The sequence below is a fragment of the Fusarium solani genome, assembly GCF_023522795.1.
Source record: "Fusarium solani strain SB1 chromosome Unknown bctg00000006, whole genome shotgun sequence".
Classification (NCBI taxonomy): Eukaryota; Fungi; Ascomycota; class Sordariomycetes; order Hypocreales; family Nectriaceae; genus Fusarium; species Fusarium solani.
The window spans coordinates 1,777,406-1,802,042 of NW_027072151.1; the positions used below are offsets into that span (position 1 = coordinate 1,777,406).

The 24,637-nt window shown below is 53.6% G+C and overlaps 12 protein-coding genes across 12 annotated transcripts; 7 read left to right on the plus strand and 5 right to left on the minus strand.

Annotated features, from left to right (window-relative positions):
- Positions 1-447: 447 nt before the first annotated feature.
- Positions 448-1,137, plus strand: MRS44_010276 (uncharacterized protein; the record flags this gene model as incomplete). Its single annotated transcript, XM_046269904.2, has 2 exons — positions 448-568; positions 629-1,137. The coding sequence occupies 2 exons, from the start codon at positions 448-450 to the stop codon at positions 1,135-1,137; spliced, it is 630 nt and encodes a 209-aa protein (XP_046131282.1).
- A 61-nt stretch (positions 1,138-1,198) lies between these two features.
- Positions 1,199-1,684, minus strand: MRS44_010277 (uncharacterized protein; the record flags this gene model as incomplete). The annotated part of the gene is made up of 1 exon (XM_046281267.1): positions 1,199-1,684. One exon carries the CDS (start codon positions 1,682-1,684, stop codon positions 1,199-1,201), a length of 486 nt encoding a protein of 161 aa, XP_046131281.1.
- A 548-nt stretch (positions 1,685-2,232) lies between these two features.
- On the plus strand, positions 2,233-2,699 carry MRS44_010278 (40S ribosomal protein uS10; the record flags this gene model as incomplete). The annotated part of the gene is made up of 3 exons (XM_046276476.2): positions 2,233-2,274; positions 2,338-2,605; positions 2,659-2,699. The coding sequence occupies 3 exons, from the start codon at positions 2,233-2,235 to the stop codon at positions 2,697-2,699; spliced, it is 351 nt and encodes a 116-aa protein (XP_046131280.1).
- Positions 2,700-4,085: 1,386 nt separating this feature from the next.
- On the plus strand, positions 4,086-6,602 carry MRS44_010279 (uncharacterized protein; the record flags this gene model as incomplete). Its single annotated transcript, XM_046269902.2, has 2 exons — positions 4,086-6,476; positions 6,528-6,602. 2 exons carry the CDS (start codon positions 4,086-4,088, stop codon positions 6,600-6,602), a joined length of 2,466 nt encoding a protein of 821 aa, XP_046131279.1.
- Positions 6,603-7,984: 1,382 nt separating this feature from the next.
- Positions 7,985-8,496, plus strand: MRS44_010280 (uncharacterized protein; the record flags this gene model as incomplete). Its single annotated transcript, XM_046269901.2, has 3 exons — positions 7,985-7,994; positions 8,140-8,277; positions 8,333-8,496. 3 exons carry the CDS (start codon positions 7,985-7,987, stop codon positions 8,494-8,496), a joined length of 312 nt encoding a protein of 103 aa, XP_046131278.1.
- A 354-nt stretch (positions 8,497-8,850) lies between these two features.
- Positions 8,851-9,468, minus strand: MRS44_010281 (uncharacterized protein; the record flags this gene model as incomplete). Its single annotated transcript, XM_046281266.1, has 2 exons — positions 8,851-9,157; positions 9,284-9,468. 2 exons carry the CDS (start codon positions 9,466-9,468, stop codon positions 8,851-8,853), a joined length of 492 nt encoding a protein of 163 aa, XP_046131277.1.
- A 340-nt stretch (positions 9,469-9,808) lies between these two features.
- Positions 9,809-10,191, plus strand: MRS44_010282 (mitochondrial 54S ribosomal protein mL60; the record flags this gene model as incomplete). The annotated part of the gene is made up of 2 exons (XM_046281265.1): positions 9,809-10,088; positions 10,139-10,191. 2 exons carry the CDS (start codon positions 9,809-9,811, stop codon positions 10,189-10,191), a joined length of 333 nt encoding a protein of 110 aa, XP_046131276.1.
- Positions 10,192-10,569: 378 nt separating this feature from the next.
- On the minus strand, positions 10,570-11,218 carry MRS44_010283 (uncharacterized protein; the record flags this gene model as incomplete). The annotated part of the gene is made up of 3 exons (XM_046269900.2): positions 10,570-10,939; positions 10,996-11,099; positions 11,153-11,218. The coding sequence occupies 3 exons, from the start codon at positions 11,216-11,218 to the stop codon at positions 10,570-10,572; spliced, it is 540 nt and encodes a 179-aa protein (XP_046131275.1).
- A 634-nt stretch (positions 11,219-11,852) lies between these two features.
- On the plus strand, positions 11,853-14,582 carry MRS44_010284 (uncharacterized protein; the record flags this gene model as incomplete). Its single annotated transcript, XM_046273902.1, has 2 exons — positions 11,853-12,200; positions 12,255-14,582. The coding sequence occupies 2 exons, from the start codon at positions 11,853-11,855 to the stop codon at positions 14,580-14,582; spliced, it is 2,676 nt and encodes an 891-aa protein (XP_046131274.1).
- A 1,488-nt stretch (positions 14,583-16,070) lies between these two features.
- On the plus strand, positions 16,071-17,281 carry MRS44_010285 (uncharacterized protein; the record flags this gene model as incomplete). The annotated part of the gene is made up of 2 exons (XM_046281264.1): positions 16,071-16,116; positions 16,191-17,281. 2 exons carry the CDS (start codon positions 16,071-16,073, stop codon positions 17,279-17,281), a joined length of 1,137 nt encoding a protein of 378 aa, XP_046131272.1.
- A 1,983-nt stretch (positions 17,282-19,264) lies between these two features.
- Positions 19,265-21,830, minus strand: MRS44_010286 (uncharacterized protein; the record flags this gene model as incomplete). The annotated part of the gene is made up of 6 exons (XM_065620058.1): positions 19,265-19,338; positions 19,394-19,628; positions 19,704-19,840; positions 19,895-19,921; positions 19,993-20,279; positions 20,644-21,830. The coding sequence occupies 6 exons, from the start codon at positions 21,828-21,830 to the stop codon at positions 19,265-19,267; spliced, it is 1,947 nt and encodes a 648-aa protein (XP_065476247.1).
- A 1,536-nt stretch (positions 21,831-23,366) lies between these two features.
- On the minus strand, positions 23,367-23,949 carry MRS44_010287 (uncharacterized protein; the record flags this gene model as incomplete). Its single annotated transcript, XM_065620059.1, has 2 exons — positions 23,367-23,633; positions 23,686-23,949. The coding sequence occupies 2 exons, from the start codon at positions 23,947-23,949 to the stop codon at positions 23,367-23,369; spliced, it is 531 nt and encodes a 176-aa protein (XP_065476248.1).
- Between the last annotated feature and the right edge of the window lie 688 nt (positions 23,950-24,637).

A 24,637-nucleotide genomic window follows, 5' to 3' on the forward strand; every position in this document is an offset into this window, starting at 1 on the left:
CAACGGCTCTAGGTGGGTGGCCACCACTAACGGTCAAAGTTGTCAATGTCAAAACTGTCCCTTTTCCTTTACATGTGACAGCATCTGATAAACCCCAAAATGATCACCGCTTCTTCAGCAGGAAATGAACGTGGATGAGAGAAAAAAAAAGACACGGTTGATTGCTGAATTAAGAAAAGAATGGCTCGGCAACATGTCGTGGCTGACATAAGCTGGTTGGGACCTTCCAGGCCTCACCGCATGAGGAGCATCAGAGCATTCCAGATGCCTCTGAGAACCCGTGAGTTCAGGAAGCACGCGATATTTCGTGACGGCGACTGCTCCTCTGTTTACTGATCAGGCAACTGATGCATAGCCGGGCCAAGGAATCACAAGCTTTTGGTTCCTCGGAGAGCTCCCTTTGCCGCCGCATCCCCCACATTGTTCGCAGCTCGGTTCAACAACACCATGGGTGAGAATCCACCGGAGGAGTCTCCTTTCCCCCTCACCGAGGTGGACAAGTGGATTCTATCACAGACGGACGAAGAGTTCAAGAAACATGACTGGGAAGACCTCAAGGGTATCATTGGTGAGTAGAATTGGTGCTCAGCCATCTCCTGGGGCTCAAGTCCACTAACATCCAAGGTAGAAGCAAACAACCTCTCTGTCTTGAAGCGCAAGCCATCTGATCTGCGTCGCTACATGAAATGGACAGCAGAGACAAAGGCTGAATATGGCTCCATGACAAACTACCTCCTGGCCAACCGGCTGCCCAAGGCCTGGGGCCAGCCACCATTCACACCCGTGTCCAATGTCCCATTCAAGGACCCCTCGGATTACCGCGTTCTGATCAACGACTGGCCGTATGGTCTGGATCCGGAGATCCGCCACATTGTCGTGTGGTTGCGCACCACCATCCCCACAGACCCGGAGACAGGGGACATGACACCGGAGAGCAGGGCGTTGGTCAAGGCTTTTGTCAAGGAGTATTTTGTCGACACCTTGGGCCCAGACGGAGAGAGCCGAGTGTTGTGGTTCAAGAATTGGGTGGCTCTTCAAAGCGTGCGCGCTCTGGAGCATATCCACGTCCTGGTGCGAAATGTTGACGATGATACCATAGAGCGATGGACTGGCGACCGGCCGCGACAGAGCACTTAGAGAACAAGCCGATTCCTAGAATCATGATAGATAGAGCACTCCATAGAAACATTGGCATCAATTAGGCAGCCCGGCGCGCCCGGCGATTTCCCTGAGGAGCCGCATCACCAACACCAGCGCCTTGTAGTTCAGCCATCTTCTGCCTGCCCATGCCAAGCAGCCCGCTTCCCAGATACAGGCCATACGCCGGGACAACGACCCAAAGAAGCCATCCCTTGTTGCCGAAGAGGATGACAAGAATCGCCGATGCCCAAGTGACCCAGATGACGTCGAACATGTACTCGGTCAAACCGGCAGAGGAGAGGTCCTCGCCGGAGCTGCGTAGCGCGCGTGTGGAAGGGTCGTACTTGGGGCGACCGGAAATCTCGAGGACGTACTCGCAGATGAGGGAGGGCGCGGAGAGGAGACCGTAGAGCCAGAGAGAGCGCGAGCGGAAGAGGAAGTGGGCGAGGAGGAAGAGGACGTTGACGACGAGAGAGCCGATGTGCAGGTTGTTGAGCGCCGCCGCGTTGGACTTGGCGCGGTCCTTCTTCGCCTTCTGGGCCATTGCGATAGAGGTGATGAGTTGTAGATTCTGAAATGAGGGTGTTCGTTGGCCTTGGTAGAGTGGAATGACGATGAGAGGTGGACTTGGTCGCAAACTAGGCGCCGGTGGACAGGGGTTGAGTGAACAGCGTGTCGGAGCGAGCTGTAATTGCGACAAGCTGATAGGCACCTCCACTTTCCCCTCGCTCGCTTGTTGAATCGCGATGCAGTTGCAATAAGGGAAAGACTTGAGCTTTGTGATTTCTATAATGAAAACATTGGTGCTACATAGCCTCAATTCAGTTTACAACAACAACAATGTTGATGAGCTCCGGCTGAAACCGACGTCATGCCTCTCCTCCAGTTGAGCTGTCAAAGGTCACGTGAGTACCCTGATGGAGGTGGGGTGTGCCCGATAAGCGATAAGCGCACAACTGGATATTTCTAAATTTTGGTGCGAAACCGACATTGAACTTCCTCAACACCAAAAGGATCAGTCCCTCAACCCGACCAGGCCGTCATCACGTTACCGTTGCAGTCATCTTTGCCGAGTCTTGACAGCCATTCACAATGTCTCACCAGAAGATCGAGAAGGACCTTGGCGAGCAGCCCGTACGTTTTGCAAGAAAAATGGAAACAGCAATCGCCAACGACAACGACTGACCCCTCCAATAGAAGAGCCACCGCATCCGAATCACCCTGACTAGCCGAAAGGTTCAGTCTCTCGAGAAGGTCAGCGCCGAGCTCATTGAGCGCGCCCGCAGCAAGGGCCTCACCGTCAAGGGCCCCGTCCGCCTGCCCACCAAGAACCTCAAGATCACCACCCGCAAGACCCCTTGCGGTGAGGGTTCCAAGACCTGGGATCTCTACGAGCTCCGCGTCCACAAGCGCCTCATCGACCTCCACGCCCCCACCGAGGTTGTCAAGTCCGTCATCGTCAACAGTAAGGGACCCCGCCGTGCTTGGAGAGTTGTACAGTTCCTAACCGTTTTGCAGTCGAGGCCGGTGTTGAGGTTGAGGTTACCATTGCCGCTTAAGTGTTGAAGCTCTGCTTGTCTGGAGCCCAGGTTCTGCGTTCCATGATGGCATTGTGAAGGAAGGGAATGATGGAGACGTCATTGTCTTGCTCACAGCAAGGAGGGTAGATATAGGATACTCGGTTACGATTGATGAATCACTGAGAACCTCGTGTTCTACCATCCAAAAGTATGACCATTTGGCCCGCTTCGTAGATTTGTGCCAGGTTTGTGTGCAGTTGTCTATTTCTGTGAGCCGCGACAATATTGGATACAACCAAGTATAGATGGAATGGATGCATAGACTCATGACGGATACATACGATAGGTACCCAGGTAAGGACGTAGTTCTCAAGCCCACTTGCAACGTGGTTATTACTGCAACCCCTAATCTTCGCAATTACCCCTAAACCTCTCGTTCTCTGCATATCGACGTCTTGCCACACTCCCAAATTTGTTTCATTTTTCATGATGCGTCTTGGTCAATAATTGGTTCCTTGTTTCTGCAAGCCTCAGGAACAAGAGCGCTTAGTGGCTCATGTTGCAAGACCTTGCAGCTGGCTCTGGAGGCGCTAGCAGTCCCAGGTACCTCCACCTATTGGAACGCAGGCTGGACCTGCAAGTACCTATACTTAGAGGCTGGTTGCCCAGAGACGCTGACAACAATACCGCGCGCCAAGCAGGTCGTGAAGTACCACCCATTTTCAAACATTCACTCACCTCACGGACCCGACAGATTCACGTTTCCAAAACCCAAACGACGTCCAAGACTTACCGCATTTTCCGGAGCTTCGGCCGTGTCGTGTCTGCATATCATGTGCCACTTGTATCGAAGCCGACCGAGTTGGTAGTAGGGAAATTTCTTTTTTTATATTTCATCTCTGGGCTTTTAACTCTATCTACCCATCTTTGCCTTCCGCACGCTCGCTCGTCAGGACCCACCGTTCCCGTTCACGAAACGTTGCGAGCCGCCAGCATTTGACTTGACGGCTTCCCCTTCACGCTCTCAACGCCTGTTGTCCCGTCCCAGGCAGCAAGACCCGAGCGTCGTCTTTGGACAGAGCTTCTCGTCTGGGTTTTTGCTCTTTATTTAATTTCTAATCATTTCGGCGACGTTGACGTCGACTGCGACCGACCAGCGACCCCCCCGACCCACGGTGGTTTTGTTTTCTTTCGACTGGCAGTCCCCGCCACTCACGCGAACGGCACAACAAACATCTTTGTCTGGCGACGACAAACCATCCTCTGTCGCCTATTGTTGCTTTGACTGCCATTGAGTCTTTCGATCTGCCCTACCCTTCGACTGTCCCATGGCCTGGGCACGTCGTTAGGCAACTCCCACAGCGCCATCCCCCAAGTCGCCCCCCCAACCTCCTCATCCTTTGACGCTGGACAGCAACATCCAGCATGGCGCCCACTCCGACGGCCATCAGTGGCCTGATACGACAGGTGATACACTATCATCTCGACAATGCCTCATATGAAAACGCCCTCTTCTTCGCCGAACGGTTGACCGCCCAGGACCCCAGGTCCAGCGAACCCACGTACCTCTATGCGCTATGTCATCTGCGCCTCGGCGACTACCGGTCGGCATACGACGTCAGTAAGCCCATGGGCTACCGCGGTGTTCACTTTGGCTGCGCGTGGGTGTTCGCGCAAGCCTGCCTGGCCCTCGAGCGGTACAAGGATGGCATCACAGCGCTTGAGAAGTCGCGGAGTCTCTGGTCGTCGAAAAGCAGCCTTGGGAAGCATAGCGCAACCACTCGAACGGCCCTTCCCGACGCATCCGCTGTGCTGTGCTTGATGGGTAAACTTAATCGCGGCTATGACGACAAGAAGAAGGCTATCGGCTGCTTCGAGGAGGCGCTCAAGCTCAACCCCTTCATGTGGGATGCCTTTACAGCGCTCTGCGAAATGGGCGTGACGGTTCGCGTGCCAAACATCTTCAAGGTCAACGATGCGCTTGTGCAGAGTTTCGACGTGGAACCGAGCTCGTCGGTAGACTCGAGAGAAGGATCAGTATCGAACCCCCCAGATGTTCCAACAAAGAAATCACAACGAGGCGTCGCAACGGATATAGGGAGCGACCCATTCAATCCCAGCAACTCTCCCACCATTCATGAGTTGACTAATGGCGACTCTGTCATGGAAGGCGAAAGAAGCGACTTTATGTTAAAGATTCACGAAGGCCGCATGCGCTATGCAACTTCAACCAACAACTCCGGCTTCGACGGGATGGAGACTCCCCCGAACCAAGGATTATCAGAGGTAACATCCTCTCGCGCTGTTCAACCACATGATGCGCCCCAAGCGCCTTCACGGAGGACGCGGAACACGCACGCCATGGATCAAGGTCATGACGCACCACCACGGATGAACTACCGGTTAGGATCAAGGCGAACGAGAGCGCAAGACAAAGGACAACAGGAACAGGCTGCTGAGGTTGTCATGGCAGATGCATCTAACGGCGCCCCCTCGGCATCTCTGCGGTCGTCCATACCAGCAGCGGAGAGGAAGCGCACTGTATCAGGACACCCAGCACGGGGCTCTGAGGAGCCCACGACGACTCGACGCAGCGCAAGACTGAACATGTTCAGGCCATCATCCAAAGCAAACTCGGGCGCGGCCACGATAGGAGCATCGGCCGGTCGGGAATTAAAGAAAGCTAGGCCTCCGATCTCTCGAATAATGCGACCAGGATCTAGCGGCTCCAGTGTCGGACGAGTCGTCAGCGGGAACCGCAAGCCTCTGGAAGACGCACACGCAGACGTCGACCACGGGGAACTGCCAAAGGTCAAGGAGGCGCCCCCCCAGCCGCCTGCGCCCAAGCCGGCGGAACTGGACACGCAAAGGATCGAGGAAGGACTTAAGTGGATACTGGACCTTACAAAGAAGCTCGCCAACGGCTACTACTCCTTATCACAGTTCCAGTGTGCGGAGAGCGTACAAGCCCTGATGTCGTTACCTCTGGCGCATCAAAATACACCATGGGTACTTGCGCAGATGGGCCGGGCGCACTACGAGCAGGCTTCGTACGCCGACGCTGAAAAGTTCTTTAGGAAAATGCGTGTCCAGGCCCCGTCCCGGCTTGAAGATATGGAGGTGTATTCTACGATTCTATGGCATCTGAAGCGGGAGACGGATCTCTCGTTCCTTGCACATGAGCTGGTAGACTCAGCCTGGCTCTCACCGCAAGCTTGGTGCGCGCTTGGCAATGCGTGGTCGCTCGCTCGCGACTATGAGCAAGCATTGAAGTGTTTCAAGAGGGCAACTCAGCTGGATCCCAAGTTCGCCTATGCTTTCACATTGCAAGGACACGAACATGTGGCCAACGAAGAGTATGACAAGGCCCTCACCGCATACCGACAGGCGATATCGGCAGATAGACGCCACTACAACGCTTACTACGGCATTGGAAAGGTTCAGGAGCGCCTGGGTGCGCTCGATAAGGCGTATGCGCACTTCCACGCAGCTCAGAGTATAAACCCCAACAATGCAGTCCTCATCTGCTGCATCGGAACAGTGTTGGAGAAGCAGAAACAGATAATGCCTGCACTGCAGGCATATAGCAAAGCGGTAGAGCTCGCGCCGCGAGCTGCGCAGACCCGGTACAAGAAGGCTAGAGCATTGCTCGCTGTAGGACAACTGGACGCTGCACAGAAGGAGTTGATGGTGCTGAAAGACTTGGCACCTGATGAGGCGACTGTTCACTTTCTTCTCGGCAAACTGTATAGGAGCATGGGCGAGAAGCAACTCTCAGTGCGGCACTTTACCATTGCTCTTGCTTTGGACCCCAAGGTAAGCAATCTGGCTGATGTCTGAATGTTACCAAGCTGACCGTTTCTCTAGGCAAGCCAACAAATTAAAGAAGCGATTGAGAGTTTTGAAGATGATGTGGACATGGACGACTCCATGATGGCATGATGTCATGAGCATTGCGATTTTAACGGGTCTGCGCTTTGGGCGAGTTAGGGAGCCTTGGTTTTGGGATTGGAACAGCAAGATAATGAGGCATTTGGAATGTGCAGGGGATGAAGGACGACGACGCCGGCTGAGGCTCGATGTCAGTCTCACATGTTTGGCTGACGAAGGCTGGTTCAAGTGAGGTTCAAGGATGGGTGGAATTTGCGAGGAGCTGGGGTTGGCGCAAGTCTTGACTGAGGAATGACAGCATGGCAGGCATGGCATTGGCGTTACTTGGTATTGCTACCTGGGCTGCTTCAACGGCCTGGGCTTTGGAAGCAAATGGAAGAGCGGCTTGGCTTGTTGTGTATAGTATCGGTAAACATGCAGTAGCAACTGTACATTAAGGGTACCCCGAGGTAGGCTTTGGAGCAACGGGCTCTGCGGAGGGATACCCCGATAGATAGTCGAAGAGGAAGAGGCCGTAAGGCCTTTTGCTTGAGTTGGATGTTGTTTTTTTGTTGTGAGTGTGAGTGCATGTGTGGATATGCCATTGTGAAAGGCAGTATGCGTCGAGTTGGAGTGTGAATCGCCTTTAGAACAGCAGGTACCGTGAATTAAATATCGCAGGATGAGTCAGAGCATGAAAGGCACATTAATCATATGAGATGGTCTTGATCTGGTATCACGCTGTAATTAAGCAGTTCATGCGAGTGCCCGCTAGTGGTAGAAGTTGGAGGCACAGATGATGATGATGTCAAGTTAACAGGCAGGAATTGAACATAGATGCCGTGCTACATGATGCATCAAGAAAGAAAACAAGGCCAAAAAAACTCATGATGGCTTCAATATATGCTTATGCGGTATCTTGTTCGACCTCACGCGCATGACCATACTCCCCGTGCAGTCCCCGCCAAATCCAAGAGGCTGGGTCGTCGAGGTGGTGTTCCTGGCGTCACGAGTACGTACCTACAGCCACCGCTGCTGCATTTTTGGCGGCGGCTGGAAAAAGCCAGCCAATCAAAAAATCGGACCGGCCGAATAAGACAATCAGCCAATTTACACGGCGCGTGAGCTCTGTTCTCCCTCCAAAAACGCGTCCGAAACGGGGAAAGCGGCATCAGCGCCAGGGCCATTTTTCTACTGATTGCGCCTGCATTTTAGCAGCCCGTGGCGGGAGCAGTGATTTTCTGGTGCCTGCCTTGTTTGCCCGCTGTTTTCGTTCCAGTTTTTTACTGATTGCCTGCACGTATTTATTCCACCCCCTCGCCCCCCCCGCATCGTACCTTTTTCCCATTTCTCTCTTCTCCAGAACGCGTCTATCTGCAACCCACGCACGTCATCTTCAGTATCTCAACAACGCGCCTCTTTTTATCAAATCTTTACACACTCCCATCAACAACATGACTGGACGTGAGTATCCTTTTATTTATTTCATCACCTTGTCGTCGCCGTGTGGTGCATCGTCGTTGTCGCATCTGACCGACCGTGACCATCGACGCGTCAAGGAGATGCATCCAACTTGAGCTTCACGATGGTTGCTAACGATTCACTTCAGGCGGAAAGGGTGGCAAGGGCCTCGGCAAGGGTGGTGCCAAGCGTCACCGAAAGATTTTGCGAGACAACATTCAGGGTATCACCAAGCCCGCTATCCGACGTCTGGCTCGTCGTGGTGGTGTCAAGCGTATTTCTGCCAGTAAGTTGATCTTGATCTACATGAAGCATCATCAAGATACTAACCATCCCTTCAGTGATCTACGAAGAGACCCGTGGTGTCCTCAAGACCTTCCTCGAGGGTGTCATCCGTGACGCCGTCACCTACACCGAGCACGCCAAGCGCAAGACCGTCACCTCTCTCGACGTTGTCTACGCCCTCAAGCGACAGGGCCGCACCCTCTACGGTTTCGGTGGTTAAACAGCAACATCACCTACCGGGTGGTTCTGTTTTTGGGAGGCTATACAGCGATTCACAATGGCTGACACTGGGATGGATGTATTTGACAAAGGCGTTGGGGACCAGGCTATGATATTGCAAGGCGTCATGGTAGACGACCTTTTGAAATGAATACCACACAAATCATTGATCACTTCATGGTTCTCTTGATGCTTTAGTGTGCAAAGAACCGTTGCCTTGTCCCTTGCCTGGCCTTGACTGCTGTAATATCGATTCACTCATGTCATGTATTATTCAAATCCAAGGCACTGTCTATCTTCCCATCTAAAACGCAAGCATCCATGGTATCATAAGAACACGTAACCTCTCCCATTATCAAAGGTACTTCCTGCCCGCTGCCGCCACTCTTGTCCTGAAGATGGGACTGCGCACTTCCATGTTGGCACGGTAGAAGGGGCTCATGATGGCCTTGACCCAGTTCTCGTACACTTCGGTGAAGAACATCTTGATGGCCTCCTCGGTGGCCGGGCTGGTGGGATTGGCGCCGATGGCGGTTGACGACCGCGACGAGGAACCGGATGTCGGGACGATGGGCTGGTGGAGGAGGAGGAATTTGACGTTGCCGGCGGTGACGAAGCATGAGATGTAGTTGTTGAAGAACTTGTCGATGCACTTGAGATACCTGTTGCGCGACAAGAAGAGTAAGCTTCCATTTCTTTATAGATCCATCCATGTCCAATCTGTCTTGTACCCCTTGATCGCAAGACCAGGGCTCGAGGTATCCTCCCAGAGGCGCCACTCAACTCACATTTGTCCATGCGACCACTGCACCTCCTCGGCAATATCCAGACTCGAGTGCAGGATGAACTGGTTCAGGTGACGGACTTGGTCGCTGAAGCGCGACTGTCCGTCGCCGCCCTGCTTCGAGGTGCCGAACTCATGCTCAAACAGGGGGTTGTCCTGGGTGCCGACGATGGCAAAGTAGTAACTCATCGTGTCGCGGGCCGCATCGGCTGTGCTTCGAGATCCTCGTCCGGCTGCGCTTGGCGTCTAAGAGGTGTTGTCGTCGTTTTTGTCGATAGAGTCGTCAATGTCGCGCTGCAACTGCGACGTCCTCGATGTGGGGAGCTCCCCCAGCGCCGGGTCTCACAATATTCCGCCCACCTTACCTCCGCTAATGCAGCCAACCAAATGCCCCCGTACCAAGCGCCCGCGGCTCCGCCAGCCGCCCCCGGGGAAAAAGTTCACGTCGGTCCTCCGATAAACGTCCAACTCCTCCTCCGTCGTCCCTCCGCCGTCCGATCCAGCGATACCCCTCCTCCCCCGCGCCACGATGTTCGGCCCCTTCCGCATTACGAATCCCCTCTCGGGAGGTCTTCTGTGGAAGATCCCCTGGCGATTGTCCAAGTTCCAGAAGCGACGACACCGCCTGCGTCTCCGAGCCGTCGACAACGTCGTTGCGACTGTCGATGCTGCCCTCGCCAAGAAGGGACAGACCCTCGAGGCTCTCGAGCGATGGAAGGCCGAGATGCCCACAGAGGCTGAGATGCTGCCCAAGGACAAGTACACCATGTTTGACCGAAAGGCCAAGAGATACCGCAAGGGCATTCACAGTACGTCTTTCTGCAATTGATTGGAAACAGAGGCACTAACAATGCAACAGAGCTTCCCAAGTGGACGAGGGTTTCCCAGAGAATCAACCCCCCCGGTTATTAGAGTCGATCACGCAGAGGAGGAAGACGGAGGCCAATGGGGCCAAGAATCGAGCCCGGAGCGGCGTATCCATCCCACAATGGGAATTGCAGGCGGATCTTTGCTGGGTCCTATGTACAACACCAATGTTTCAACTACGAATTGCGAAAAGAATCTCACGACAAAAACTTGCCTGGTTATTATGGTGTACAAACCTCGGCATGTGTCTGGTGCCAGTGTAGGAATAAATCAAGGGCGCGCAGTGGGAGTGGGATGGAGGCATACTCGCCAAATCAAATACAAGGGAATCCAGTTCATCTTCCCAAACAACAACTGCTTTTTTTTCTTTTCAGGGGTATCAAGTATCAAAAGCATAACCCGGGGAGCGCCGGTGCTCCCAATCTACTTGCCATATCGGCTATCATCGTCGTAGTCACCTCCTTGATCGCTCTGTATCGCCCTGCCGACACCTCCTCTGCCCTCGTCAAAGTCCTCGCGATACTCGTCTCGTACCTGACCGCCGGATTTACCGCGACCATACTGACGGCCCTCCTCGAAACCCGGGTCCAGATCGGTGCGGATGATGCGCTCGTCCAGCTTAGTGCCGCCAATGTACTTGAGACAGTCGAGGGCGTCCTGGTGTGTGTAGTATTCGACAAAACAGAATCCGCAGGGCGTCTTGCTGAAACGGTCGAGGCCCATGACGAGCCGTTTGATCTCGCCGCACTTGGAAAAAAGCTCATAGACTTGCTCTTCGGTTGTGTAGAAAGACCTAGAACGTGATGGTGGTCAGTCGCCTGTGATGTGAAAGATTAGGGGAACACGGACAAGTTTCCCACGTAAAGAGTGGTCGCGTTTGCCAAAGGGTCAACTGGGGGCTCTCCTGCGTTCTCTCCGTTCTCTCCATCGTCGCGATCGCGTCTCCGCTTGTTCTGGGACATTGTCAGTGATGCGTATAGCGAATATCGAGGGTTGGATGCCATACGCGGCTCTGGTAGTAGGCGCTGGGCCTATCCAGGCGCTCTACGGTACTTCTGACGCCCGGGCGCATTGTCGCAGGTTTGAACGGATAAAATAGAAAGGTTTGTTGGTGTTGAAGTCGCACAAGATGTCGGAGATTGAAAGAGGTAAACGCGACAAGGTTGTTGAGTAATTGCTGGGGTTAGATGGATGGATGCTTGCTTGCTTGGTGTGATGATGCTTCGCAAGGCTACTCGAGATTCAGAGTGGGTCATGCGGCTGGAACTGTGGCGGCCACCCGGGCCAAGGAAAAAACTAGACACTGATATTAGGTTATTCTCCCCCAAGGATAATTAATAGAGTACAGTAAAAATACATTAAAGTTCTCTAAACTATTAGATTATCTTGTACCATCTTCTATAAATTTCTTTATCATAGTGAGAGGAGTTAACCAACCCTCTTCACGTTTTGGCGTCTCGTTCCCATATTCCCTGACCCGTGTGGCGGTGCTGGCGTCTCTTGACGCTCACTGGGGTGACGGGCGCCTAGTAACTTTTTTTTACTACAGCCAGCCCCCCAGATCTTCAGCCTCGCTTGTATTGTTACTCCAGCAATCAACAAACCGTCACAATATTTTGCCACCCAAAGCTCCTTCCTCCAACCTTTGAGCTCTCGGAAGCTACACACCAACTGAGGCTGGCGATTTCCGGTTCCTGTTTCTCGCCATGCCCAAGGTCAAGAGCTTCTCGGCAGCTTGGCTGTCGAGCAACACCCCCGGTCATCGCCTGTTTGAGCCATCAGAGGCGTCGCGCTCGCGCGCCTTGGAGGTTGGCTACTCATCCAGAAAGAAGCCTATTCCCGGCCCGCGCAGGACCATCGCACGACGAGGCACCGAGATCTTTGTAGCTGTCGGGCGCGAGATCCGCTGGGGAGACCTCGCCTACTTGAAGGACGAGTGGGCGGCGAATCGCCATGCGAAGGGGAGGTCAGGATCGGCAATTCGCATCAAGCGCGAGGAATCTACTCCTCCTTTCGACGATGATGGGAACCTGGAGTCTACCGCCGGATTGAGGGTAAGTCGGATGCTATCATCCCAAGTTCAAGGAGAAGCGCTAACCGCTGTGCAGGTCATCAAGACGCCAGTTGCCGACGACATTCGACAGCTCATCATTTCCCCCAACTCGAATTTCCTAGCCATCTTGACGACACACACCGTACATATCTGCGTTCTCCCGGATCCCTCCCACCTAACCAGCGAGGATGTTGGCCCTCTCAAGCCCAAGATCTTCACACTGGGACCTACCACTCATGTCACCTCCAGGCCTGCCATTGTGTCTGCCCTGTGGCACCCGCTTGGAGTCAGCGGCTCTTGCATCGTCACAGTTACGGCGGACGCCATTGTGCGAGTCTGGGAATTGTCTACATCTGATCGTTGGTCATTCGATTCCCCTACAACGTCCATCGACTTGAAGAAGCTGGTTGACGGCACCACTCTGGACCAGGACTTCTCGGCGTCTACTTCGGCCACCAACAAGGCCTTTTCACCCGACTCTTTTGACATGGAGGTGGCTGCTGCCAGCTTCTCTAATAAGGGAGCTGGTGGATGGAACCCCATGACCCTGTGGGTAGCCATGCGAGAGGGGGATGTTTATGCTCTATGCCCGTTGCTGCCTCAGCGTTGGGCACCCCCTCCCACACTGATTCCTTCGCTTTCGGTGTCGATTGTCACCACAGTCGCTAGTATCGAGGATGACCCTGAGATTGGAGAGCAAGAGAAGCTCCTTGCCCAACAACAACTGGAATGGATGGGAGAATTGGATTCTCAAGAGCCGCAAATTGTCGAGGGACCGATCGGAGAACCTATCACGGAGATCTACACACGACCATCGCGACCCGGTGTCATCCCGCGCCTGCAGGGACCGTTCGAGCTCCAGTCCGACCCTGATACAGGCGATGAGCTGGACACCTCGATTACGGATATGCTTATCATCGGAAAGAAGACTGAGACAGAGGAGCTCATGATGGGCGAGGAGGACGACCTGGACATGGATAACGGGGATCAGGAGGGCCTGTCTCTTGCAGTGGTGTGTCTCCTGTCCACGAGCGGCCAGATTCGCGTCTACCTTGACATGGAGGGCGTACAGGCTCAGTGGTTGCCGCCAAAGAACAAGTCTAAGCTTGGACGACTTCTTGCCGAATCCGACCCCCCTTCGCTTCTCTCCTTCCAGGCCATTGATACCATGACCCCTGTTGAGGTCAACGAAGAGTCCTGGCCGGTCTTTAGCACCGACGTCACGTCTCGTTACAACTTCTTTGTTACGCACCACGCGGCCATCACCTTTATTTCTCTCACGTCGTGGATTTTCCGCCTTGAGGGCGAGCTCAATGGCGACTCCGAGGCTGGTACAGACTTCAGAATTGGGCTCCTCGTCAACTCGCAGTCAGCAAGAGAGCGCATATACTCGCAGCCGACCGCTGACGTAGCTGTGCCCTTGGCTGCATGCAGTGTGCTCCGGGACCCTGATGTCGGCTATTTCTTGCTGTCAGCCACGCCTTACGACCCGATCGCTCTGACCTTCGACACGCCTGAGGTTGATCTCGCCCCCATTCGACAGGAGAGTCCTGACAACGAGCGTGAAGCCAGCATGGCCCCACTGGACTTTTATGAGCCTCGTCCAGTCTTCAACCCGTCGCATGCATTTGACGAGGGCTCCGCTTTGCCCACTTTGCTGGAGAGGCTCCGCACGTCTCGGCACAAGACGGTGGTTAACCAGGAAGTGAGGCTGAGCCCGCTTACACTCCAGATCTTTACCGATGCACACAAGGTCTTGGCGGACGAGACCCATCGTCTCGGGATGGCAGCTGCCGAGGTGTTCCGACGGTGCGAGCTTCTCCAGGCTGAGCTGAAGCAGCAAGTGATGAAGGCCAACGAGGTCAAGGGCAAGATTGACACGATCAATGGAGCGCACCGGGACGGCGAGGCAGACAATGACATGTATGACCGGAGAGTTTCGGCGGCCAAGGACCGGCAGGGGCAGCTTGCCGAGCGACTGGAGAACCTACGAAAGGTTGTCGGAAAGGCAACGACGCGGGACTTGAGCGCCAAGGAACGCGCGTTCGTGGAGGAGGTCAGGAGCATGGAGGCGAGCGTGACGGCGCCAGGGTATGCAGAGCTGGCATCAGGCAAGGCGCAGGGGGCAACAGCTCAGGCGAAACAGTTATGGAAACGTCTGGAAGACATCAAGCACCTGCAGGCAGATCTTGCAGCAGAGGTGGAGGCGCTGAACAAGGTGGCTGCGGATGGAGACGGACCCACGACACCCTCGGCCGAGTTGCGGATTCCACAGGATGTTCGTCGGGCGAAGATGCAACAGGTCCAAGGCATGCTGTCAAGGGAGAGTGCCTTGGTCGAGGCGGTGGCTGCTCGACTCGAACGGCTCCAAACCAATGTTTGAAGCTAATGTGTACAATACCTACCTATCTATCTACGACTGACCGATTCTGCTCGCGGGGTATAATAAGAGACATCAGGCCCGTTTTGATTCACCTTCTGGATCCCTTTTCACTCCTTCATTCCTTGATCGACAAACATTCCCTTGGACAGCCACCTTTCCTTGTCAAAAAATGAAGCTGGGCTCAGTCTCATCTCACGTCATGGTCATGCTTGACAGCAGCATCATGAAGGAAGCATGAAACAAGATTTCCCTACAGTGATCGACACACACACAGCGAGTTTCCACTGCATGGATGATGCCCGGCAGTTTGCATTGCAACCTGATGCTATCACGGCACAACAAAAGGAAGAAAGTATTGACGGGAAGGAAAAAGAAAAAAAAGCAGGTCGGAAGCAGGCAGGGCCGGCAACAGGAAAAAACAAGTTTGTTCAGCCAACCCTTGTTGCTAATCTCTCTGTCCCTAGCCAACCTTTCAATTTCGACCTGACAAACCATAGGGCTGTCCACGGCTGCAAGCAAGGCCAATCATTTTTATTGAGGCGACGACAACAAGCCTGTTCCCCAGACACTTGGTTACCCCCATTCAAACTATTCAAAGTGGCAAAAACTATTGCTCAGCCTTGTTTCACTGCTTTCAAGACGTCTCAATCCTGGCCGAATCATGGATAAAGGCTGAAGATGAGGGTGATGAAGCCAGCCATTACCATGGTGACACCCAGCGCCAAGGGAGGGAGGGCACATCGCCGAAGATGATGAGACACAAACAGGGCGAATGAGGCTCCCAATAATGCGGCTGATTGCTTATCACTAGCTGCTGCTGCTGCTTCCGGGATGCGACAACGGATGCAGGATTGCTACGCTGTTGCATGGCTCTCAGGGGTCGTCGCTGCATTTGTCGGCCGGGTTGCCAGGAGCTATTCTGGGGTTGAACCCTTCAGAGCCTTAGAAGCTGGGCGAAGATTACGAGACAAGCAACAGGGCCAAGGATGCATTCTTGGTGTTTATTGCTTGGCCTCATTCGAGCCTGATTGTCGTGCGTGGCTTCATGGGGGCGGGACATGCACAAGACTGGTTCTGTTTGCGACACTGTTACGGAAGTTGGTATCCGTACGCCGTGCACAGCAGAACTAGAGCTGAGAGAAAAGGTGAAGAATCAGTTATGGCTTTGGAGAGGGCGCTTGCAGGAGAGGTGTGGGAGTGAGCCTCTCACACATCACACACGCCACGCCCCCAATGAGTTGCCTCGACACCCGGAGGTATGCAGAGTCCGCCTTACTTTTTTGCCTTTTCGTACCTATGACAGTTCAGAAGCTCAAACAGACGACAAGCGAAGCGGCTGATGGTGGTGATATTTAATATATGAGGCCTTGCGCACTTTCGATCAAGGCAATCTGCTATGCACCGCCTTCCATGATCATTTGATCGTTCCCATACAGCACTTTTCATATTACTTCCCTCATGACCTTGCTGCCTCGAACTACCGCAGCTATGCCTCTCCCGTCCGTCAACCCTGACTACCAGAGTCTTGTGCTTGGTGAGTGGGCCTCGCTTGACATTCTACCGAGTCCGAATAGCCTCAACTAACCTGCGATTGTTGCATTCTCTTAGCCAACTGCCGCTCCTTTCACGGTAGCCCCGATGCCGACTATGAGCTTTCTTCTCGGCTCGACACCAGCAACCAATGGCACCTCTTTGTCCTCAAGACCGAGAAGGGGAAACGCACCAAGATCCTCTCCGGCACTGCGACCCATCCCTCGCGAGCCATGGAGATCCTCCACGAAAACTCTGCTCGTCTGGTAGACCAGCACATCAGCTGCCACGGCTACGACCTTGCTCCCACCACCATCACCAAGCCCCGGGCTGGACTCAGAGGCGGTGAGGTGAGACCAGAGGTCATTGCACTTTGCGGCTCCTCCGACACTGAGGACTCTGGCTCCGGCTCCGACTCTGATCTGTCAGAGGATGAGCAGCCACCCCCTCGCATGGCACATCGCCGAAGCCACCGGGCTGAAGCGGTCAAGACTCGTCGCTCCCGCCTTGACGCCAGTGTCGCGAGCGACGTCCGCACTGGCCCCCATCCCGCCTGGGGACCTATGCCTCTGCCTCTGCCTCAGCGACCTGCCGTGGTCCAGAACCCTCCCCCTGGGTGGAACAATCCCGTCCCCGCGCCGATTCACCTCCCCGCCCCCGCTCCCGTCCCCGCTCCGGCCCCGGCCGCCCGACCCCCCGTCGCCGTGATGCCCCCGCCTCCCAGGACCATGCCCCTCCCTCTTCCGGGACAGAAGACGCACGCTGCTCTCCTCGTCCTCCATTTGATCGGCACGGGCAAGAAAAACATGGTCGCGCAGGTGGTGCCCACCGCCCAGTTCCTTCAGCAGACGGCAACTGGCGAGGCCACTCTGCGTCCCATGAGCTTCATCAACGCCTCGAGCCCTACCCCCTACCCTCCCCCGATGCGAGGCAACACCAACTACCGAGCCACGGTCCGCCGTGTGACGCTGGGCGAGGAGACATACGACATGACGTCGTTCGGCAACGACCTTGGAGCTCTGTTCCGCAACGGTGGTGCCAGCTCTACCATGCCCAAGTTTGAGATCGACATCAACGTGGCGGGCAACTTCTTCCCCGCTATGCCACCACCGCCGCCTCGTCCCGCGTCAGTTGCCTCTTCGACATCTAGCGGCGACATCGTGGACTAAGGTTGTATGATGTGAATGTCACGGGCACATTGGGTGAGTGCCATGGATTGACACTATGCCCTTAGTAGGGGCTAGGTCACTCTTGGGTCAAAGGTCACCCTTTTTTGTAAGAGGAGGATCTACGTTTTAACAGGTATTAACTACATGGATATTTCACGGTCAAAGTGAGAGAGGTAGCGTACGGCGAAAAGGGATTCGAGATTGGGATTTTTGGGACATGGTCAACAAGAGTTTGAGATACCTATCTTTTAGACAGACCATGTTAACTAGGCTAAACAATGGCATTATTCTTATGTTTCTGAACCACTACTGCATGTGCCTCGCCTCCTCATGCACACCGTCTTTAACTCTCATGCACTGTCCTTCGAATTGAGTTTGCACTTTCTGCATCCCTCGCACACCGAACGTGTTGCTTTTACCCCTGACGCGCCGCACAGCATAGCACACTCTTTGTGTAACTTCACCGCCTTCGCCTAGATTGCAACCCTTTGGAAAGTTGCATTCAACAATTTTGTTTTTCAACAGAGTTTAAGAATTGGTTGCTCGTGTTGAACTCGATCCCTCTCAAACCAACAGACTTCTCTCGCCTCACTTGAATGATGATCAAGTTATACTCGTCGCCACTAACTTGAACACGCAATTGATAGTCACGTCACGAGACCAAAAAGCCAGCACGAGAAAACTACCTAATGCAAGGTTGGTTCTGGTGGTTCGGCTCAAGGCGAACCAGACTAGATAATGAGGCGGTCGCCTTACCATGCATGGGCTGGTAGGGTTGCTGACCGGGGTATATGTTGGGTGTGGACAGGGGTTTTACAGTTGATGAATAGCGTCGTCCACAACGCCAGTTGTGGAAATGGTGAGAAAATGAATACAAAATCTTTTCTTTTTTAGATGGATACGACTAGTTATCTGCTACGTGCCATGTATCACAAGACTTGAACGTGGAGTCGTGGTTCAACACGAGGCACTACAACTCGCTGCAGAAGAGTTCCAATGTAGAAATCCAGCCGACATATCGCATATCGACAAGGAGCTAGAGGGATGGGTACTTGCAGGCCAATGTATGTATGCCCGTCCACCTTTGACTCACGCTCTCACCGACTCGACGAGATACTAGAAAAAGATGCAAGAGGAAGATTGCATGCGTGGGATGCGGTGTGACGGTTACTTTGTTCAGTCCTCCCAAGACATACTCACCTAATCAGTCAAGTCTTTTTCAAACTCGTCGAGTCATCGTCATGTCGTTTGCTCGCCTCACGGTGGGCGGCCAAGGACTGCATCTAGAGACAGGCTAACCGGGAGAGAGTGTGCGTGTATCAACAACAAAGTGTGTCATGTTCAGCATCATTCTCCTTTCCCTCCCGACACGCATCCCCCCAAGAAGAGGGGAAAGGAGGCCTCGCATAAGAGCAAAAAGAAACCTATCACAGAGGCCCACCATCCTGTCCAACCGACCCGTAGCCTCGGAGCCCGGCATGACGGGACGGGACGGGCGGAAGAGAGTGCGAGGCGAGGAGTGGTCCATGGGGAAGAGAGAGAGACATCAGGCGAGGAGACAGAGAGAGACAGGGGCGTCAAGGTAAGCCCGTTGGCCGTGGTGTAGCAGGGCAGGGCGAACGAATTTGGGGGCGGCATGGCCTCGCTTTTTTTGATATTCCCTCGTGGACAACTAGATCTCGGGATGCCCCGTCCATGATACATCAGTTGTCACATCCACCATCTAGATGCTTTCCTCGACAGGGCGGACGAGACCTATAGAGAACGCTGGTTGATTCGTCTGACGGGAGGCTGTGTCCGGGAACATCGGCCTATCCAACGGCAACAATTCATGACGTGAGACCGGTGACCGACAGGGCGCACGATTTGAACAGACTCGGGGTGACATATCCTTGTCGAGCACAAGAGCAAGGTCATGGCCGCGATGCACAGAGCCCTGTCCCTTGGAGTCACTGTCAACTCGGGCAACCGTCGAGGAAAGCCTCACTCTCCCTTCCTCTTCTCCTCGAGGGCAGCAAAGGCACTGCCGATCTGTCGCCAACTATCACGCAGCAGCACTACACACGCCTTCAAGTCAGCATTATATCGTCCCACACACACACACAAACTCACCGAGGGGCACGACCGCCCAGGGAAAGTTGAATCCCACGTAGTAGATCCAAAAGTACAGCGTCTCGGGGCGGCTGTATGCCACGCCGTGCATGCGCGACTCGTTGAAGTTGGTCAGGTAGTATAGCGCCACCCCGTACGCGTGCGCAGTGCACACAATCACCTGCGCTACGTGACGGCTACGGGAGCCGTGGATGATGCCGACGACGGTGAAGAGGCAGAGGGGACCCCAGGCGAGCTGGAGGCAAGAAAAACAGAAACAAAGTTGAGGCTGTGGTCCATCAGGGGTATTGGATTGGATGGTTCAACTTACCGCCGTGATGGTCTCGACGCTGATGGTAAAGATGTCGTGGGTCAAGTACCGTGAGTCTGAGAGGGCGTATTCCTTCCATAGCTGGGCGAAGAGTGTTGACATGCCAGTGAGCTCATGGCGGTATACGAGATAGTAACCTGCAAACCCATGTTAGCATACGACAACGTCTCCGAAGAACCTCTACGTCTTACCTTCAAACGCAACATGCAAGAAGCCACCTGCAAAGTCCAAGCCACACAGGGTCAGTCCCAGTTACGAGGAAGCCAGTGTAGTTAGTTGTCCAACTCACACAGCGCAAACCAAGCGGCTGCGAATCGGTCAATGGCGCGCAGCGGGTGTCTGCTCCGCGTCGTCAGCCACAGGGCGGACCCCACGACGGCTCCGGTCACGGCGCCAAACTTGAGCATCAGCTCCGTCACGTCCTTGTCGTTAGCGACGTAGCCTGGGATCACGGCGCCGGGGGAAGTATGGATGGGCCGGGCCCGTGGCCGAGACGGGGATGTCAGCCATTGCTCGAGGAGAAGGAATTGAAAGTCGAAAAGAGGTAATTGATGAAATTTGTCTTCTGAGAGAAACCTCTTCAAGTCGAGATTTGTTAATTTGGTTGTGTTGAGGTCAGGGGTTGTTGAGCAGGGTCGTCAGCCCGGATGTCTGAATTACCTCGAAAGTAGATGGGTGAGTCACGTGACCGTATATTGGAACACAACAATACTTCTTCCTAGGGTGCCAACGAGTATCCAGACTATACTGTACTGATGGATGATTTCCAACGTACGGTTTGCGTATCTAAAGCTAACAACTTGGAAAGACATGATTGTATGTGGGTTAAGAAACGTGTAAGTGGGTGATCTCCAACCTTGGGACGTCTGCTTCCCTTCTATATCTATATGCTAACCTTCAGCCACATTGTTAATAATATACATCTCCCTTCATGATAAACCTCGCAGTTCTTAACAACTGCGCCGACTCAATCTTGCCGTCACGGATAACAGTGCCAATATCGACCTTCCCGGTGGGATGTCCAATCGTCACCGTCTCCTTAGACTTGCCCCCAATCAGACCAGAGGCAATAGTCCCCTTGATCTGAGACGCGGCTCCGAGGCAGAGCGCCAGCGTCAATGGCACAGCCTTGTGCGCTTGACCCATCGACAATGCGAGACATCTGATGTCTACCTCGGGTGAGCCGCTGGTGGGGAACAGGAGAACGATCTTGGGGACGCTTTCGATGTTTGGGTCGAGACCCATGAGAGAGGTTCCAGCTCGGCGTATCTGTTCTAACCGTATCTTGAGGTCTGCATCTGCCTCGACAATCGCTGGCGTCAGGGCCATGTGGTTTGCCAGCCCCAGGCTCTCAGTGCTGATAAAGACGCCTGGGTTGCCGACGTCGACCAGAGACGCTTCAACCTTGCTCCCATCCGGTAATTCCAGAACATCAACGGGATTCCCAGTCGGGAGGGCCTTGCCAGTCTTTGCGCCTGCAGGGTCCAGAAAGCTCATGATGACCTTGGAGCCCTTCCCCGGCACCCCATCCATGACATAGTCACCCTCATGAGTGTAGCGCAACGGCTCACCGGCAACTTGGAACCTCGAAGCCATGACCTTGTTGGTATTGGTATTCAGAAACCGTACCGTCACCCACTGCGAGCCATCCTTCTCCTTCTCAACTGCCTCAGCCGGCACCAACCCAGCATCCCACGCCGCGGGCCCAACCAGAGACGACATGTTACCGCAGTTGCCAGCCATATCCAGGACGCCATCCTTGATACCAACTTGCACAAAAGTAAAATCCACATGCACATCCGGACGCGAGGGCGGTCCGAGAATGACAATCTTGCTCGTCGACGACAGCCCGGAGCCCATGCCGTCGAGCTGGCGGCCGTACGAGTCTGGCGAGCCCATAGCGGGAGGGAGCACGCCGGACCATTGCGCCTCGGGCGGGAGGTCTCTCCTATGAATGACGAGGCCGTTAGATGTACCGCCGCGGGCAAACCAGGCGGGAAAGCTGCGCGCGAGGCGTGGGGTAGTTGTTATGATGGAGCGGCGGGCATCATGAGATGTGGTTTTGGTGGTTGAGCCGAGGTGGCGTGACGCTCGCTTTGCAGATGAGATGAGTAGACGAAGCGGCATTTTGAATAGAAGTCTAAGAGTGAAAACAAAAGACTTGTGGTGATGTTGATCAAGTCAAGTTGATGGATCATGCCCCGGCGAGTTGACGTTTCGTTTGACTCTCCGGTCCACCGGCGCTGAGTTCGGTACGTACCTTTTCTAGCAAATGGACCGTGTAAGTGACTGTAAAAAGAAAGGCACCACCACTCTCCCTGGAAGAGGAAATAACTCATGGATGATGATCGATGGTCCTTCTAGATAGCGGCCTTTTTGAGTAAAATTTCAAGACCAACAGACAACGTTGGCAAATTGTTCTGCATGTGTTGGTTACCCTTGATACTGCTCTGGGCAGATGGCGAAGTAAACAGAAAGCTTTGAAGAAACGAGGTTTCGAACAAAGCATAGGCTGATCGAAAAATACACAGTAAATAACCAGCAGCTGGCTTTGGGCGAATTGAGTATCGTAGAGCACTTCAATTGAGAAAAACCAAGCATCGTCGCTGGTGCAGTTTCGGGCTCCCATTAACATAGGGTAATTGCTAACTTGTAGCTAGAACACACCACGTAGGTCAAGAAATAAACGAGACACCAGAACGACAAGGAAGATCTAACTCTTCTTTAAACTTGAGATCCTTTTTACTTAATATTTTATTCTTTTTATTTTACCTTATAACTATCCTTAGGGAAGGATAATCTAAGGTAGATTGATGTCCTGGTGTCTCGTTGTTTCATTCATCCGCATGAACGCCTTGCTAAAACAAAGAAGGAAAGAGTGGCCCTGTTTAACCAAATGTTTTACAACTGCATGAGTCAAGAAGATTAATTGTGAAAAGAACAGTAAAAGATGTGTGATACTGCTAGCTACTAGTGTGAATAAGGTCCTGTGAAGCTAAACAAAGTGAAGAGGATTAGAGTCCTTCAAGATACTGCATCAACAGATGATAAACCGGGGATATACCCGACGATACGTATGAGCCACTTGGCTTGAGCCGCAAAGTGAAAATCGGCTTCATCGATGACATGGGCTGTCCCTGTTTAATTCGTTGTTGCTGACCAGGCTTCTCTCAATGTCACATCATTTCAATGAATCCTGATGGTCAAATCCGCTCCAACCCTTTCCCACATTGGATCTATTAACGTGGTAGTATGGGTTATAAGAATTCCTATAAGCTTGAGATGGAACCTCATATGTCCAGCAAAACTTGAATTATTGACGCTATCAATATCACCAATATCTATCTAGATTGCCTGTGTAGTTTGCCAAAACCCAAATCATAGTTATCAGATAATAAAAATAATACCAAGAGACCTTATCCAGTGCCTCAATGCCTCCATGTCTCATAACGCTGCTCAGTGCTCATCAAAACCGCTAGGAAAAGACAAGGAAATAGACAACTCGACAGTAGACTCAACCCAAGGAAATAAAAGAAGCAAGTCAAATGACAAGTCCCAGGTCATCCTCAAGAGTCCGTTTCCAGAAAACTGGACCAAAAAAACAGTCATGGCCATCATCACCATCATTGGCATCACCACCACCACCAAAGCATCCAACATAAATCACTCCTCCTCAACCCAGAACCGCCTCATGACCCTGTCCACCCAATCCTCATCCAGCCCCCAGTTGTCAACCGCGTCCTCGATGCCCCTCTCCATCCTCCCCACGTACTCGTCCCGCGGCACGTCCTCCTCGACGCGCTGCCCGTCAACGTAGACGAGCGCCCGCAGCGTCTCGTCGCTGTCCTTGGAGTGCGCCCACTTGACGTTGACCTGGAACTTTTGGTACGCCCAGGGGACGCCCTCGTGCTGGTCCAGTCGCTCCTCGTCCTGCGGGGAGGAGGTACAGGAGCCCGTACACGCCGTGCTCCTCATCGTCGACCGCCTTGCCCTTGCCCTTGTCGGTTTCATCCTCGTTGTCGTCTAGAGGGAGTTGCACAATGTTGGCGTATCCGCGGGCGTTGATGATCCATCTCCACCCCTCGAGGTACGCCAGTCCGACGGGTGTAGAGTACGGGCATCGCTGGCGCATCTGCTCCGTCGACAGGTTGGAGCCGTAGGCAAAGTACAGCACCTCGTGGAGGTTGTCCTGCATGAGCGTCATGGTGCTGTCCTGCGACGGCTGGCTGTCACCCTGCGAGCTCATGGCTGCAAGTAGACTGACGGACGGGTATATGTATGTATCAACTAACACGGCGTCAGTAAGGCCTGAGGTTGCAGTGGTGCTCGGTCTGACTCTACAGTGCAGTGTAAGCGTTGTCTCTCGGTGTTGGTGTGGGTGGTATAAGGAAGGCTCTGGTAAGCAGCGTGAACTTGGTCTTGCTTTTTATCCGAGCAATGAACGAGTGAATGAACTCTCCCTTGAATTCCGTCACTGGCGGCCTGACGCTGGCTTGGGCCTTGTCTTGATAGCCCCAGCCTCAGCGCGTGGTTGGCGAGTGGGTTGTCGATAGGCAGACAAGGCAGCAAAGGCGGCTGGGTTCAACTCCGCCTCAAACCCACCACTAGCAAACACCCAAACAACAAACCAAAGTCCTACCAACAAAGTCACGCCGACACCAAAATGTACTTTTGTATCATGCCCTGTCTCTTATTACTCACTCGCTTGCAAGAGCCTAGTCTTGTCTCTCTCATGTTACTCATCCTCAAGCAAAGCAACCTGATTTTGGTCTCCCTCGTCCCATGGGTGTCTTCATTCCAAGTCGCATTAGTTACCAAACTCCTGTATCCCCGGCCTCCATGTCTGATATCTAAGTAAATGCTGCCGTCCCTCCCAGTCCGTCCATCCATGCATGCAATCCTCTAAACAAAGCGAGCGTGGTATCGCAACATCA